We start from the raw sequence: 17,785 nt of genomic DNA, 5'->3' as shown, positions 1-17,785 counted from the left end.
AGGTCGTGAGAAAACGCAGCTGTCAGTAATGAGATTAGTAACCTATAAAAGGGACCCCTGAGAATTCTCACGTCCTCTTTCTGCCGTAAGACAACAGAAATCTACAATCTGGTAGAGGGTCCTTCCTGATCCTGAACTTCCTAGCTTCCAGGACTGTGAGAAATACATTTCTGTTGTTTGTAAGTGTATGGTACCTTGTTATAGCAGCTGGAACTAAAACAAGCTCCTTAGAGGGGACAGAGAGCACAATATTGTTCCTGAAAGGTAGCCAATACTCCCCAATAATTGCTGTATTTTAGGAGACCGAATTAGTCAAGGGAAAAAATTTAAAGAACAACAATAACAAAAATGTTAGCTAACCCTGTAATTATCAAGTTTTGTTCTGGACCACCTAACCTTATCACTATGAGCCTTCTGGTATTTACTTTCCAAATAAGAATTATGCTATTTATCACAAGTTTGTCATGTGAGACTAGAGTAATTTTTATCAACATTTTTTGAGATTAATACGTAGATGTCAGTAAAGAGCTTTGAGATCTGCTCAAATGAATTATAAGAAAAATACCGTAAGTCAATCTTCTGACATGCAGGTAATGTTTTAAATAATAGTAAAACTGAGTCTTTGATCAAAGTGCTAATTTCCTTAAGGACTTAGATCTGTATTATTATTTCTCCACGTATAAAATAAAGTATTTTTCAAATTCGGAAACTTTTTCTAGTATCTGTAAACAAAAAACTGAAATAGGTGATACTCTAAGCCAGCACTCTCTCCCGTTTTTCAATTTGGCTGCACGTTTTCTTTTTCCTCAGGTAAACTTTAAAAGAACACTTAAGAGAATTTTTATTGGATTTATCCTCATTTGTTCTCTTAAGACTCTTTAGAGTATTTTCAAATTCTACTGATTTTAAATCACATTTAAATTACATTTTTGTGAGTTAAAACATTATTACAAAAAACATACAGGGAGGTATTTTTTGTTTTGTTCCCTGTATTTCTTTCAGGGAACAAAGAAAACCCCATCATTCCTAGAGATAAAGAGACAAACTAGACTGAGAAAGTAAGTACATTTGAACAAAAATGCTGCCCTCTAAAATCAGGAGGAGATATATATCAGGCAAACTATCAAAAGTATATAAAAAATGAATAAACTCACTTTCACTTAAATATAAAAGTATTTCTTGTTATTAATGCCCTTCTGGAAGGAAAGAGAGCTTATGTCATTTTCATAAGCCAAATCTATTCAAAGGGTTCAATTTCAGAAAAGACTAACAAGAATAAACATTTTTTTCCCCCGCTTTTAAAAAACACCCCAAAGAAAAAATCATTTTAGGAGAAAGGTTTTTTTTTTAAAAATCAATTTTGCTTTACCCTGGAGTTATGCTTAGTTTCATACACTAAATATGATAAACCTATTTTATTCATATCTAACATGAAATTAAAACTGGGACTATTAGAATATTTAGAATGATTATCTGAAAAAAATTCACTCCTTTTCAAGTTTAAAGCTTTGGGATTTTTATATATACAAATTTTTAAGTATTTTATCTTCTTTGCTGACATAGTATGATATTGTGAAAATATATATCATGGGGACAATGACTATTTAATGTTATATTATTCTTGTTTGCTGACAAAAATAAAATCAGATCAATAATCTAAACTATGCTTTATTTTTATAGGTAAGAATGCTCATATTATCATAGTTTATGACAAGAAACAGTACTCATTTACATAAAAATTAAAAAATGCAAATACATAACTCCAAAGAAGTGCCATGAGAATGTAATCGGTACGGGAAGTCTGTGAGTATGTGTCTAATGGAAGCAGAGAGCGAGATGATTAGCACAAAAGATACACATATGACATTCTATGTATCTAAGTAATTATGTGATGTATGTACAGTGATACCTCGGTTCATGACTTTAGTTCTTTCCATGATTCTGTTGCAAACTGAACTGGATGAGAACCAAATTAAATTTCCCCATAAGGTCAACACTGAACCTAACCACTGAATTTGACTCGGTTCTTGTCCAATTTGGTTTGTGAGCAGAATCGCAGAAAGAACTGAAGTTCATGGACTAGGTACCATGGTACCAGAGAACTGCAATTCAACAGAAGCATAAAACAACTGGTCTTGAAGGGACTTAGGCTAAATGACAAAATAAGAAAAAAAGCATTGCTGGTTTAATAAAATCAGAATTTTTAAAATATCCACTGTAAATAATGAACATATTGAGACAATTTAAAATTGGGCTTCAGATAACCTAGAAACAAAAAAATCTTGGTAAAGAAACAAGGCAATGAATCAAACTCAAAAAGTTACTATGTATTACTGATTCAAATAATAGAAAGAAGCAACTTAGTCCCTAATCATACTTTAATCTGACAACTAACATTACTACATAATTGTTTATCAATTTAGAGCCCTCTTTGCTATTAGTAACTACTGCTTTACTACTAGTTAGTACTACTGTACTAGTGTCAAACTAAAAATACTGGATAACAAAATTAGCATAATACTGCTTAACAGTGATAGCTGTTGAGTTGTACTTTCAAATCCCACCCAACAAAGGAGGTAACTTGCAATCCTTACCTCTTTAGGGAGCAGGGAAATGAAGTCTCTCTGAAACTGAGGCTCTATCACTTGCATCATATGTTTCACTTGTGTTGGTTCACAACTATCAATGAGTTCATCTAAAGCAAGCAATTTTTCTGGTCCACTCCAGCTCTATCAAAGAGGCGTTCAAAATTATTACTATTTTAATAGAGGACCCAAATGATAAATTCATAAAGAAAAACACACACCCATACACAACCATATTTGAACAAGGCAAGAATCCTCCAAAAAGTGACTACTTACAGTGATATTTTCTACAGAAGTCATTGTAGTGATAGCAGTTTCCTCTAATCAAGTTTACTACCTCTACTTTATACGAGGTTTTTAAAAAGTCCTAATTTTGACAGAAAAAAATGTTTGCACATTGTAATAACTGCTTGAGATGTCAAAATTTTACTCCAGGAACAACAGTTTTGAGTTACTGAGTAAAGAGAGAATTTGATGATTTTTTTTCTTTTTCTATATTCTTTCTAATGGGCACCATTTTTCATAAGTCATATATCTAAGAGTTAGGAGATTAGCAGCATCATTTACAGAAAAGTTAATACCTGGATTGTGCACAGCTGACATGGGTCTTCTACAAATTAAAAGGGCAGCTTTATGAAAATAATTTCCAATTTAAAAATAGCAAATAAAACACTTATTTAAAAATAGCAAATAAAAAATAGTAAAATTAGAATAAGAAATAAAGTGATACACTACAGAAAAACAAAAATATGTAATCATACATCAAAAATATAACAACACTAGAAAATTACTTAAAAATTTTTTTTCATTTGCAGTGAGGAACACCTGCATTTAAAAAGCTAGGATTTGCCTGCTGCGCAAGCGCAAGGACCCGAGTTAGATCTCCGGTACCAAAAAAAAAAAAAAGCTAGGATTCTTGGCCGGGGATTTAGCTCAGTGGTGCTGCGCCTGCCTCTCAAGCACAAGGTTCTGAGTTCGATTTCCGGTAACACACACACACACAAAAGCTAGGATTCTTAAAAAGAAAAGCTTAAAAGTCATATGAATAATTTAAATTATAGGAGTTTCATAATAATCATGCAAAACATGTAAAGAGCGTCATGATAAATGAAAAAACATCTTTGAGCAGGGCTTTGTTTCTGTAAAACGATGCTGATTTAAATACTTTTGTGAATTATGATGTCCCTTCGGAAGAGAATGAATAGAGAATAATAGGTGAGATTCAGAGCTAGAAAAATATGAACTCTGACATTCTATTTCTTGCTCAAAAAACGGTTAGGGCCAGGGATTTAGCTCAGTGGCACAGCACCTGCCTGGCAACTGTGAGGTCCTGAGTTCAATCCCCAGTACCAAAAAAAAAGAAAAGAAATGGTTGCTCAGGCTCATGTAAAATATATAATAATTGAAAACAAATATATTAAGGATACAAGGCAGCCTTACTCAAAATACTTTAGAGTACTTTTGAAAGTATTTAGCCTTTTAGAAGCTACAATGAATTTCACCTCTTCTTTCCTATCATGAACTATGATTCATGGTATTACTGTGAAACATTTTCAATGGTATTCAACTATTCCTACAATATATTAAAATTTACCACCAAGTACAACGAACTAGAGGCGTCAATAAACTTGCATCTTTTCACATACATTCAGAACATTCATGTTGAGTACTTACTTGGCATCCTTTTTGGTCAGAGTGAGGACTTACACATAAAAATTTGAAATTTGGATCTGTATGTACATACATGATCAATCAAAAGTATTTGATTATATTTTTGCCTTATATAATTTCAAATATTGACTCAATTACATACTGCATACATGTACTAATAAAAATAAAAATACAAAAAACTGGTTTAAAACTTATGTATTTGATAATTCGATCAATCTCCACTCTATTTAGTATCAATAATATGTAGCTCACTGATTTACTGATTTATATCCCTCACAGAATGAGATGGGTTTTCATAATATGGTCTTTTTCTCCATCTATGTTGTATTTGTGGAAATTATTATTGTAAGAATAGGCCCATTATGAGTGATGGACAACTATGCTGACTCAAAATGCAGCTTTAATTAAGGCATTTGATAGAAAATAATTTTAGTATAAACTTTTTAATCTTCATATATATGAACATCTGGTCTAAAAATATTCTTAGAAGTGTTCATGGTTAAATTTTGACAATAAAAACAAAGATTCTGTGTACATTTATAGAAAGATGTGTTACTACTCTATATATTTTACATATATTCCTTACACTAATATTGTATTTCTAATGTAAGGTAATAAATTATACATGTTTTGTGTTTTCTTTTTTTAATTTATGAATTATTGCAGTTTTTTTTAAAGTATAGAAAAAATGTTATCAATAAAAAAAGCTAACATGAGAAATATCTTTTTATCAAATCTTTTAGATAGGAAGATAAAATAGGAAAACAAACTAGAAGATAAATACTAATTCAGATCTTAGGTTGGTGCTTGAAACGGTATCATAGTTTTCTATATATACGTAAGACAAAGTTCATGAAAAAATTATGACTTGTAAAATGTTTCTAAGACTCTATTTAACAATATTGTTGTAACCATATATAAATAAGACTGTCTCCATGTAGCACACACATGCAACAGTCTAATTACTTAAAATTCCATCTCTTGGGTGATTTCAATAAAGGTCTAGGCCATTCAGATAGCTCTCCTCCCTAAAGTCTGGAACTCTTCCCCGAACTGCAGACCTGTATATCAAACTACTTCCTCAACATCTGCCCCTGGATGCGCAGTAGAAAGTTAACATGTTCATGAGCTCTCTCTCCAAATATATGCTTCTAGTCTTCCTCATTTCAGTACCATGCAAATGAAGCAACATGTACTTGTTGCTCGGGGCCCAAAACTCTAGTCATTCTGGCTCTTCCCCTTCCCTTACTACGAGATGGCTCTGACCCAAGTGAATTCTGTGGCCTCGAGCTTCAAACACATTCAGAACCTGAACATTACTACACTGGTCTAAGACACCTCTCACCTAGAGTATTCCTGACAGTTCTCCCAGTTTCTAACCTTTGACCTCCTGTCCCATTCTCTCTCTACACAGTACCCAGTGACTGGTAAAAGTCACTCTGCTTAAAACCTTCCAGAGGCTTCCTACTTCAGTCAAATAAAAATCAAAGCTCTCTTCTGACGCAAGGCACAGTTCAGGTTCCAGGGAGGCCGAGCTGAACTGGTCCCGCCTCAGTGTCCGGTAAAACTGGAGTCCGACCTGGAGGCACGCAGCGAAGAGCGGTGCGGCTCGCAGGAGGCGCTCCTGCTGCCCCATAACCATCTGGTGTCGCTGCCGCGGGCGCTGGGCAGTTGCTGCCCGCGCTGGGACCAGAGCTGCTGGCGCTGAGCGGACTTCGCACATTGCTGGCCAGGAACAACGGGCTCTGCGGGCCGGGTGCGCTGCCCAAAGGTTTGGCCCAGTCGCCGCTCAGCCGTAGTCTCCAGGTGCTCAGCCTCAGCGGCAACTGCTTCCAGGAGATGCCCGCCTCGGTGCTGGGGCTGCGAGCGCTGCAGAACCTCAGCCTGGGGGGCAACCAACTACAGAACATCCCGGCCGAGACCGAGAACTTGCAGAGTTTAGAGTGTTTACATCTTGGAGGAAACCTCATCAAAGAAATCTCACCGGAATTAGCAAATCTGCCTTCTCTGAATTACTTGGTATTATGTGACAACAAAATCCAAAGTGTGCCTCCTCAGCTTTCACGGTTGCATTCACTTCGTTCCCTCAGTCTCCACAACAACTTGCTTGCTGACATACTTGCCCCGAGAGACCCTCACCCTTATTCATTTGGAAGAGTTGAGCTTACGAGGAAATCCACTGGTTGTTTGTTTTTGTTAAAGATTTAACCCACCACCCTCCAACTCTCCTGGAATTAGCTGCGCGGACCATTAAGAAGCGAAATATTTCCTACACTCCTATGATCTTCCTGGGAATCTTCCTAAATACTTGAGTTCAGTCAGCAATTGCCCAAACCCAAAGTGTGGTGGAGTCTACTTTGACTGTTCTGTCACACAAATTAAATTTGTGGACTTCTGTGGGAAGCATCGCCTCCCGCTGATGCACTACTTATGTTCGCCAGAATGTTCTTCCCCCTGCAGTTCTGCCTCGCACAGTTCCACGTCCCAGACTGAGTCTGACCCGGAAGGCGAAGCTAGTGTCGCTGCACAAAGAATGCAGAAAGTTCTTGGCTGAACACAAATGCAGGGTTTTGTGAAATACTAAAAAACCGAGCAGGGGTGATTGTAAACCTGCATAGACCTTAAAGTTGATTATTTTCATCTTGAGTGTCCATGAAAGAGTTGGTGATGTTACGTTTCATTTGCCATTCAGCAAGAATGAGTTCGTTTCCATGTTTGGATTCTTTTAATACAACGTACCCTGAATGGCAGTTCCAATTTGGGTTGGTGGCAGTTTCACTCAAGTTTTGCATGAATCTCTCAGCAGAATGGTACATTCTGAACAGGGTTATACTAAGCCACGAGGACTGTAATTGGTGGTGACTGAGATGAAAGAAATTATCAACGCTGTAATTATTAGCAGAGTTGTCACTGGGTTTCCATTGAACACTATACCATAAACGGGATTCACTCTCTCCGTGTGTTGCCTATGTGTTTAGATTACAGACCTCTTCATGTGTGCTCACACCTGGTTACATAGGACCTAACCTTTGTAACCGGCTAAGTGGTAAAGTAAGGAATGTTACTTTTAAATGGGATGTTTAACTCTTTTGTTCTTCTTTGTTTTATATGATTGTTATAACTTCAATCTACCAGTGACTGTAAGTGCCTTAATGCTAGCAAAGTTATAGAAGCTTATTCAAGAAAAAGTGCTACAAACTGACATATTATGCAAAACACTTTAAAATATACATTAACAGAACTAGAACTAGGTTAACAACTGTGCATCTAACAGCTGAACTCACGACCTTTAATCATTAATCATAACTTCATTTTATTATGTAAATGTAACAGTGATCCCTTGTGAACAAATTGCTTTTACACTTGATAGGAAGCCACAATCTTAATCTGTTCATTGTAAAACAGAACATTAGTTTTTAACAGAAAACTCTAGAAGCTAGGAAAGCTTCTTTGTATCTTGCATTAAATAAATGGGGGAAAGTTTAGAATTTTAAATAATCAAATGTGACTCTTTTATGTGTTAGGTACTAAATGTAACTTTCCCTACACTTTAAAAAAAAAAAAGAAAGCGATTAGAAAAACATGACAGTGGGACAAAATAAAGTTGAAACCAGGGATTACTGTGTTCATGCACAATAGAACAGTTTCCAAAACTAGTTTAATCATGGAGGATTTTGAAAATAGAATATTGATAAAATTTTAAAAAATACTTTGTAGCCACAGGGGAAAAGGAGTCACAAATTTTTGCCATTAGAAATTATCAATTTTTTGTTAACTACTTTAATATAGACTAAAAATGTAATAATAGTACAACTGTAAGTTGCTATTGTAAAATACACACTAGTAACCAACCTGTAATATCGTGATGGCTAGTTGGTAAATGTTAAATATACAGGTCAGATGGCATTAGAGCATCTGGTAATCTCTGAAAGGGCACACACTATTTCTTAAAAGCCAATTGTATAATAGTGTTACATATAGGTTAAGTTTTTTAACATAGTTTTTTGTTCTAGAAGAAAGTGTAGTATAGAGTAATTCAGGGTTTGTGTGTGTGTGTGTGTGTTAATTCACGAAACATGAGAGTTTCATGACTACAGTTGTGAAACGCTGCTATAGTGAATCCCTTTACCTTTACCTTGTTATAATGTAGTAAGATTTTTTTTCTTTTGATTCAGAAATTTTCTGCCTAAATCTATAGAAATAGTCTAATGTGTTTCTGTTGCTTAACAATAATACCTGGGTGATTATATCATAAAATAGAAATAATAAAGTTTTTGCTTCTTCACTTCGGCCATGGAAAGACTACAAAATTATGAAAGCTACATCTGACTTAGGCATGTCACCGAAGTGACAATCGTAAAACGTTTTGTAGCTAAGTGACTTAGTTAGATGCATAAAATATTTTCATGGAAAATACTTTCTTTATAGTAAAGTAATAGGACCAAAGTTTTCTGGCTTACATGTGCCTTTACCTTATTGACCATCAGAGCTTAACCTAAGTAATAGCTTGAGTAATCTAAGAATCAGTCTTTGTAAAATAACTAGGTAAGTGTGTAAACATAACACTTAACCTTACTTAGCCTTTTCAGCTTTCTTGAAAGATGGTAATACCCCTTGATCTTTTACAGATATAAATATTCCATCCAGAAGTAGTTTTAGCTTCTGCCATATAGTGTAGATACATAGTATATGCGTAACAAAATGTTTATTGTGGTTCAAAAGTCTATTATCAATATGCAGCTATCTTTGATAATGTTTAATGAAATCTATCTTTTAGCCGGTTTTATCTTTTTAAAATCTTTGACCTTACCCTTCACAAAAGCTGCTAATAATTTCTGAGATTTTCCTTGTTTCTTTTCTTCACCTTCTCTTTTCTTATAAATGTTTATAGAAATTACAAGATGAGACAGATGCAAGGGACTTAATCATCCAGAAACAAGATAGCCAGCTTCCAAGTCATACAGCAGACTATGTATTTAAAGTAGTAGTCTCTCTCTTTAGTCATGTTTGTGTTTAATCACAGTTGATAAACTTTAATTAGTTTTTTAAAAGGAGATCTGTGAAATAAGTTTTTGATATTGTTCCAGTTGAATGATTTTACTGAACGAAACTGTTGTAGAAAAATCTACTTAAGCAAAAGTATTAATCTGTGAAGAAAGGAATTCTTCAGTGCTAATATTCGAAATTGAAATGGGTACATTGTGCATTCTTAGTAGTCTTTATTCCTAGAATCCAGTTCTGTCTGCATCACCAAACTGAGTCAGAGAAATAGTCCTAGGACACAAGAAATAGGAAGATTAGCTAATATGAAATTTTGATTCCAAGGTTTCAGGGACTGACTGGCATAAGGACCAGCTGGTCAGGGTTCTCAGTATTCCTTGTATTTGAATAGCAGAGATTGATCTGAAGGTGACTGTTTATATTTTACTTCTAAATGTATGCAGAAGGCATCTATTGTTCTAAATTCTGTTTAGTTTTGTTTGTTTTGTGAGACAGTCTTGCTATGTAGTTCAGGCTGGACTTAAACTCACTATGTAGCCCAGGCTGGCCTTGAACTCATGGCAATCCTCCTGCATCAACCTCCTGAGTGCTGGGATTAAAGCCAGACACCACCACACCCGGCTTAAAATTGTTGATATTTAGAATTTTAAGTCACTAGATTTGAAAGTAAAGGTTTGCACTGTAAAAGGCACCTCAGATTGGAGAAATTTTTGTTGATGCCATAAAAGTATGGCTTAATACTGCAAATTCTATCAGGTATTGTAAATATCAATTTCAAATAGAAAAGAAGGAACAGTCTGAGTGCTAGAGTGTTAAAATCTCTAAAAGCAACAAAGACAGGAATAGAGATGCCATCAGCAACTTAGGAATATCTGTGAGTCAAGAAAGCTCTTTACAGTAATATTATAAGTTGTTTTAAAAAATGAAGTTGAGTGGCCTACTATCATCCAAAAACCTTTATCTCTAAATATATTCAATGTCTGCTGTTGGGAGTGTCCATATCCTTCCATAATGGAGGGCCAGATTTTCTCACAGCCAACTTTGCTTTTCCCAAAGGGAGAAAATAGTAGTACCTCATTAACCTGGAACTTACGGTTCATCAAGTAAGCCTTGGTTAATGTTTACCTGGTTCATTACTTTAAAAAAGAAAAACAAGCAAATAGTACAAATAAAGTTTGATCTTTGAAAGCATTTTAGCAGTATCTATTTACATATAAAAATAATGGTTACTTTAAATCTTCATATGGCTCATTATAGAAAACTATCAATTGTATTATTCATTTAACTGTAGTTACGAATACGTATTTTTCCTAGATGATCCTCTTATACAAAAGTAGAGATTTTTTACAGTGTTCTTACAAATATTATTCCCTGTTTAATCCAAAATACCACATAGTGAGCTTTTCAATTTTGCTGGGCATTTAACCCCAGTAAAGGGTATTGTATAGGTTTTAAGGCAGCACAACCTGTAAGAATACATAGTTCTGATTCCTGCAAAGAAAAGTCCTCGACCTTCACTATCTCTATGTAAAGCACTCTTATATAACAGTAATGAATTTAATATCGTGTAATTTTATATTTTCATTATAGTCATTTTTTTTGGTAACAGGGATCAAACTCAGGACCTTGCGCCTGTGAGGCAGGTGTGGTACCACTGAGCTAAATCCCGGGCCCTAGTCATGATTTTTTTTAAGGCAGCATGCTTTCATTTGCAGTCAGAAAGTATATGCCTTAAATCCTACTCTCAGCCTTTAGTTGGGAACTGTATCATTGAATGTGCTGTTTTTGACAGCCCCATGATCTTTTGCATATCACTGAAGGACTGTGATCCTGAGAAATTCTTCGCCAAAAACAGGACCCAGTGTATGAGTATAGGCTTCTGGGGAGGAAACTCCAATTAATTTACTACTGTTACAGGAGGTCAGAACCATAAAGATCAGGGTCCCCTGAAATAAAATCAGTGATGTATTTTCTTACATATTTCTTTATTTTAGAAAGTTTGTCTGGTAACACCAAAGGATAACAGCAGGTCCTAAGCATCTTCATATTTACAGTATCATACGAAGACATTGTTACTGAGGCCTGGCATGTTTGGCTACTGCTTTTCTTTATAAGTTGAAAGGGTAGAGGTTAATGTTTTAATACATTGTGTGTAAATAGCTCAATTCTTTTTATATTTTTCTTGGTCTATATTTTCTAAGATAGATGTTTAAAAAATAGTTCACTAACAAACATTACACATTATTTGAACACTCACAGGATAATGTCAATTTGGGTGCTACTAGACTTTTCACTTAGCATTAATCAGTCTCAGTAATGCATGTAGGGGACAGTATTCAATCTAGTATACATTAAATCTATTAGTTAAATGAACAGTATTTATATACTGTCATGCCAGAAAGCCATGGCAGAAAGACCATCTGCATTCAGCAGAACATACTTTGTTCCTTTGGCTGTGAATAAAATTGGATAAAATTGTTTTATTCAGAATTCCAGCTAAAGGAAGAAAGTGGAATAAGATTGACATTATTGTTGCCAGTATTGCAAAAACATTACTAAATTGATTCTGTCCATAATTGATGTTTGAGAATTGTCACTAATTTAAATAACACTGATTACTAGCTATGAGAAAAGACTATTAACTTTAACAGCCACTTTACAGCAGTCATGTAGAGACTTGTGTTGTTGTGTTCCGAACTCACTTTGTATTCACAAGAAACAAAAACAATGGGAGAAAATTTCAGAATATCCAATACATTAACTTTTCATAAAGTTTCAGACTTTAGAGTATCAATAAAGGATACTGAAAATATATTGACTTTTACTTTGTGCAAATTACTATGTATGATCTGATATCTTAATTTTCTATATTTAAAGCTGTGTGAATTAGGAATATCTTTATAAACATATAGTTAATTAAAAGTTAATGGTAAATGAATAACTCAGTGGTATGATTCAACAATTAAGTTTTATTTTCTCAATATCATTTGTCAAATTTATATATTACCTTATAATGGTAAATGCTCTAAAAAGGATATTTAAACTACTTCAATTTTAGTACTTTCCCCTCGCCTCCCAGGACATAACAGAATATTGTAATCTTATACCAATGTGTGTGAATTTTGCCTTATTAAACACTGTGCCTTATTTTATTAAACTGCTTTTGTTGGAATCCAGTTCTGTGTTTTGGAAAAGTAACAGTTTTTTCTTTTTTTGTGGTTTTTGTTCTTGTTTTGGTATCGGGGATTGAACTCATGACCTTGCACTTGCGAGGCAGGTGCGCTGCCACTGAGCTAAATCCCTGCCCCAGTATGTTCTTAATTAACAAGAATTTACTTTTAAAAAAAAATCTAAAATCTTCATAATGTTTATATTTGCATCTTACTTTTATATCAGTTTATCTGTTTACTGAATTTATTCAATACATGAATTTCTAAATTTAAAAAAAACCAAAAAACAAAGCTCTTAGATTGACCCACATGATCCTAATTTCCTTATTACTTTCCCTCTTTTATACTCTCCTCTGCCATACACATTCTTCCTGTGCCTCAAACACTCCAGGCATGCTGTGCTTCAGAGGCTCCTCATGTGTTGAGTAGCTGGTACATTCTACCAGAGATACCCACAAGGCATGCTTCCTTACTTCTTGCTATGGGCAACCCTTCATTCTCTGGGCAAGAACTAAACTTTTAAAAAACTGCAAACCAGTTCTAACCCCAATCTACTCGCTCCTGTCTAGACTATAAGTTCTATGACAAAACAGTTTCTGTCTGTTTTGTCTATTACTGTATTGTAGACTCAAAGTAGGGCCCAGCACAGAATAGGTACTTAAAAATATTTGTGGACTAAATGAACTCCAAAAGTCAGGAGTTATCTACAGTAATGTTAACTCAAAATTCTCTAGTTTTTATTCTTTATATTGAATGATATCAGTAGGAATTGCTTGCTCAGTCTGGTTCCAAGAGTGGTTTCAAATTTTGTGTACATATGAGACTGATCAGCAAGGAACTATGCATGAACTTGAAAACCTTAAATGAATATATTAAAGTAAAAAGAACAACAACCTACAGTACCCTTTAACAAGGAACAGTGGAAAGAAGATTGAATTAGGAATCAGGAAATTCAACTTTTAGAGGAGACATTGTAATTAAGACTACAATTTAACCTTGCAAGTCTTAGTTTCTTTACCTGTAAAGGGAAAGTGGTGGATAACTGATTATTATTACTATACTTCTGTCTGAAAAGTAGTTGCCCTGGAAAAAGAAAAAGCACTTCTTTTGGCTTTGGTTACATGGAAACATACAGGAAGAGGAAAAACATTAGATTCAAAAAAGATCAAGAAATGCAGATTTTAATTTGTGTGCAAAACTGCAAATGCAAAACTGGAAATTCCCCGTGGAAGTAGAATTTTTTTATTTCAACTCAAGTAAACAGGTAGTGCAGAACAGTAGGCTGAGCTTCACCAGTAAACTCACTATTGGACACTGCAGACCTGCATGCAAGTCTTGTAAGTTGTATGAGCCTCAGAGACCCCACCTATGTAATAGAGGGCTTGGTCCAGACCAGCGGCTCCCAAATGGCGGCTAAGCAACACAAAAATCAGACGACCCACCACCTAAATGTCTGGCTCAGTGGAAGAGATATGGCTGAGGACGTTTATTTCTTAAGCAACTTATCCAGTATTGATGTGGGTGACTCACAAACCACAGCTTGGGGTCCACTAGCCTGGGTGACCCTTAGTGTCCCAATCACACATGGTGTTTTATGACCTTGGGTGGTACTGTGCCTGAATTCCATGTGGTAAAGAATCTGCTTCTCTCGCATGGTATCCAGTCTTTTTGAACTGTGGGCAGTTCTAATTGTTAAGGCCAGCTAACGTCAAAAGCTAACTCAGAGAAGATGACCCAGGCTTTATTTTCTGAGGGAACCAAGAATGAAAGCTACTCTTATCCAAGTCTTTGACATATCAAAGACAGACAATATTTTCCCTTAAGTCTTCTCTGACTAAAGAGGTGGCTTTACTTATTCACCCCTGGTTTTGAAAGGTTTCTTAAGCATACTACAAGGAATACAATTACAAGGTAATAATAAACTCACTGTTTTTGTGGCATTATCATGTGCCCTTTCATCTTTTGTTCACTACCATATAAGATTTAAATAAAATAAAAAATATGTGTATTTCCCAAGTGTTAGCATGAAATTTGAATCTTTCAATACAAATTTTACCTTATTTTAATATAAAAACAAAAGTATTTTATACTTTATTGTTTTTTAATATTTTAAATGTAACATTTTCTCAAAGGACATTTGTAGCTTTAATGCAATATGCTCTCATTAAAATAATGTAGAGCTAGGGATGGGGGATGCAGCTCAGTGGTAGAATGCCTGCCTAACACATGCAAGATGCTAGGTTTAATCACTAGCACCACAAAAATTATTAATTAATTTAGAAGTTGTAAAACTAGTGACATTTATGTAATGTTAAATCTTTTCCACATAATTTATCTTTGATCCTGATATTAATACATGAAACAAGTGATTCAAACTACTAACCCCTTTTAAGACATGACAAAACTGAGGCCCATAAAGGCTATTTCTTGACCAACAGAGGAAATCAATATTTATGAAGTCTCCATTATACCTTCAAGTATAGCTTTCAACACATTTATTACATCCCCCAGACACACACACAGTTTTAGAGATAGGGTCTTGCTATGCAGTTCTCGCTGGCCTTGAACTCACTACTATGTAGACCAGGCTGGATTCCAACTTGTGGCAATCCTCCTGCCTCAGCCTCCAGAGTGCTGAGATTAGAGTAAGTGCTACAACTGGTGTTTTTTCATCCCTTTGGACAACTTCTTAGTGTCACATTTGTTTTGTGGAGTATGAAAATGAAGGGACAAGGGGCTATACAACGTTAATAAAATTAGTCAATTATAAGAGGCAAAGTCAAAATGGTACTAAGAGCTTCTTCCTCTAGATCACTGTGTTTATTCTCTTAGGATGCCTCTGAACATAGATTTCACCTTTAAGATAGTTCATGTTATTAACTAGATTAAAAATTTTCAAGACAGAAACCACATATTAACACCTAGATGACATAAAGAAACCAAACAAATGGCCAACCTTCTCCTGTGAAATTAACTATCTGAAGTGTCACTCTGGCTGTGAAGAAAAGCAGAATCGATGGCTATGGAAAATTCAAATGTTACAAAATTTGCTTTCTGTTTTTGTCTTTACTTTGCACTTGTACTTTGCAGTAGCATTTTGTTTCAATTTCATTTTATCCAAAATGGTATACCATTTGTTCTCATTCTATTTGCAAACTGAGACCACAGTACTTTCTCAGAATAGATGGAGCTGGACCAAAACAATGCTGTCTTATTTCCTCAGGAGGAACAGGACAGTGAGGAGACAAGAGCTCTCATTCTGCCTGTCATGCAGCTGAAGAGGCATCACTGAGTGCTCTGCACGCCTACACAGACAGCACCAACAGAATTATCCCTGCGCTCTACCGCAGCCAACGATCCTACTTCACCACGACATTACAAGTTATGTTTTACTGCCTACAAGTTATGCACTAGCATCACAAACTTCCAGGCAAGTGATTCATGTCTAGCTATTTTTCTGCCAGCCCTGAAAGGGCAGGAGCAGCATACAACAAAGAGGCCTTGGGCGTGTCAGAGGCAGATGTGACACTCAAAAGATTAAGGCCTGATCTACTTGTCATATTGCCCTTTTGTTGCTATAGATTTGTTTGCTTTACATTATTTATCTGAAAAAAAATATATAGTTCTATACCTGCAGACATAATTTCATGTTATTCTTGTAAACTAAGCACAAATTTCCTTCATTACACCTACTTCTCATGTGAAAAAAGTAATCAAATGCTTTGACAGGACAAAGCTGGCCTAACATTCTTTAGTTTATTGAGTCTCAGTGATTCAAAAAAATAAGGTTTTTGTTTGTTTTTGTATTTTTCATTTAACATTTCTGAATCTGGGATGCATCTGAAAATCTATGCAGCCTCGAATTTGATGAAATACAGTAAATAGTAACACTTGATCATTTAAGGAAAGCATGAGCTAGCTGAACAAGTAAACACTGTAAAATACTCTCACTATAAAATAAAGCACAAATGCCCCCCAACTGCCAATAGAGTTCCTTAAAATTGGCTAATATCCTACATGGCATAAAAAAAATATTTGGTATTCTAAAACACTGGGGAAAACAAAATAAAACAAAACAGGCCTTACCACATAAATAACCTTACTCTGAACTACCTCTTGATAAGAAATCTTTTCATACGGTAAAATAAGCACGATGGAGGCTGTCTACCACGATGATAAAACCATTACTAATAGTGTAATTTTCAATCATGTTGGTATTTTACTACCAAAAAAACCGGTACAAAATCAGTTCTACACTATTCTCAAGTGCTGTGTCGCTCACACGTCCATGCATGTACCACGTGACAATACACATCCACAGTCCCCTCTCCCTGAGCAGGGATGATGAGAATTTTTACACACTCCTTTAAGACTATACAAATGCTTCAGTTTTATTTTCATCTCTTATTGATGGACAAATTTCTTTTACAAAGATGAGACAAAATAAAAATTTCAGGATTCTGAGTTCGTACATAAAAATTAACTAAACATTGTACAAAATACCATGAATCTGAGGTAAAAGAATGAAGAGGGAGCGGAGAGCAAAGGACAGGAACAATCCTTGGGGAAAAGATAAGCCAACAAATGACTGAAAACTTACAAAACACTTTGTAATTGTAGTGATTCATGACATTTTAATAACAATCAAATATGGCTTTCTTTTCTCTAACCCAGAGGTTCTTGACCTCTCTACCACCGACATTTTGGGTTAGGCAAGTCCTTGCTGCGGGAGGCTGCTGCTTTCACTGCCTCCCCCATCAGCTGTGGCAATGTCTCACCTGGCCCCTCGGCTTCGACACCTGAAAGTGTCCTGAGACAGGCAAGAGGCCCAACCCAGTTGAGAACTAGGCTCTCAGGTTCTGGCTAGGCCTCCCATCCCAAGCTATCCTAGTGTTTTAAGATCACCTGAAAGGTAGAAATTTTAAAACCCCATTTAAAAGCAACATTGACTCAAATGAATTTTTCAGCTATAGAAGAAAAACAGAGCCATTTATTTTGTTTTTGCCTATTCAAAATGTTAGAATTTATATAAGGTAATATCTTTAAAAAATCTGAAATACCAAATAAAGTCAAATAAATATCATTTTCAACTATTATTTCCTTATGCATTTATTATATATTCAACCATTCAAGCAGCCAGAGGTAGTGAAATATATTCATTTTACATTAGGATAGTAGTTAATATCAGGTTATTTTCATTTGACATAATTTCTATTTGTTTTTTTGTAAAGAATAATTAAGTGAGTGCTTAATCTATGCCAACTATTTTGTTAAACACTGATTTATATGCACTATTTCATAGGAAGTAGAAATAAATCAATTTAATAACACTACATTAATTTATAAAATAAATAATAT

General features: G+C 35.0%; 1 protein-coding gene and 1 pseudogene across 8 annotated transcripts in view; one reads left to right on the top strand and one right to left on the bottom strand.

Annotated features, from left to right (window-relative positions):
* The window catches only part of Fbxw7 (F-box and WD repeat domain containing 7), a 194,586-nt gene that overhangs the window by 18,958 nt on the left and 157,843 nt on the right, over window positions 1-17,785 (bottom strand). For all 7 annotated transcript variants that reach the window (XM_021247862.2, XM_087205782.1, XM_087205781.1 and 4 more), the window contains one exon: window positions 2,595-2,729. In XM_021247862.2, the coding sequence (XP_021103521.1) occupies window positions 2,595-2,729 (135 nt within the window). The remainder of the gene's footprint in view (window positions 1-2,594; window positions 2,730-17,785) is intronic.
* Window positions 5,512-14,250, top strand: LOC106008089 (leucine-rich repeat-containing protein 58 pseudogene; annotated as a pseudogene). The gene is made up of 2 exons (XR_015449059.1): window positions 5,512-5,583; window positions 5,747-14,250. The product of XR_015449059.1 is annotated as a leucine-rich repeat-containing protein 58 pseudogene (transcript).

This window comes from Heterocephalus glaber, unplaced genomic scaffold (genome assembly GCF_053883595.1).
Source record: "Heterocephalus glaber isolate CG9 unplaced genomic scaffold, H.glaber_assembly_v1.0 deba00000613, whole genome shotgun sequence".
In the NCBI taxonomy this organism is placed as follows: domain Eukaryota; kingdom Metazoa; phylum Chordata; class Mammalia; order Rodentia; family Bathyergidae; genus Heterocephalus; species Heterocephalus glaber.
Note: the sequence above shows the minus strand (reverse complement) of the source record. Positions and strands in the feature narration are given on the sequence as shown.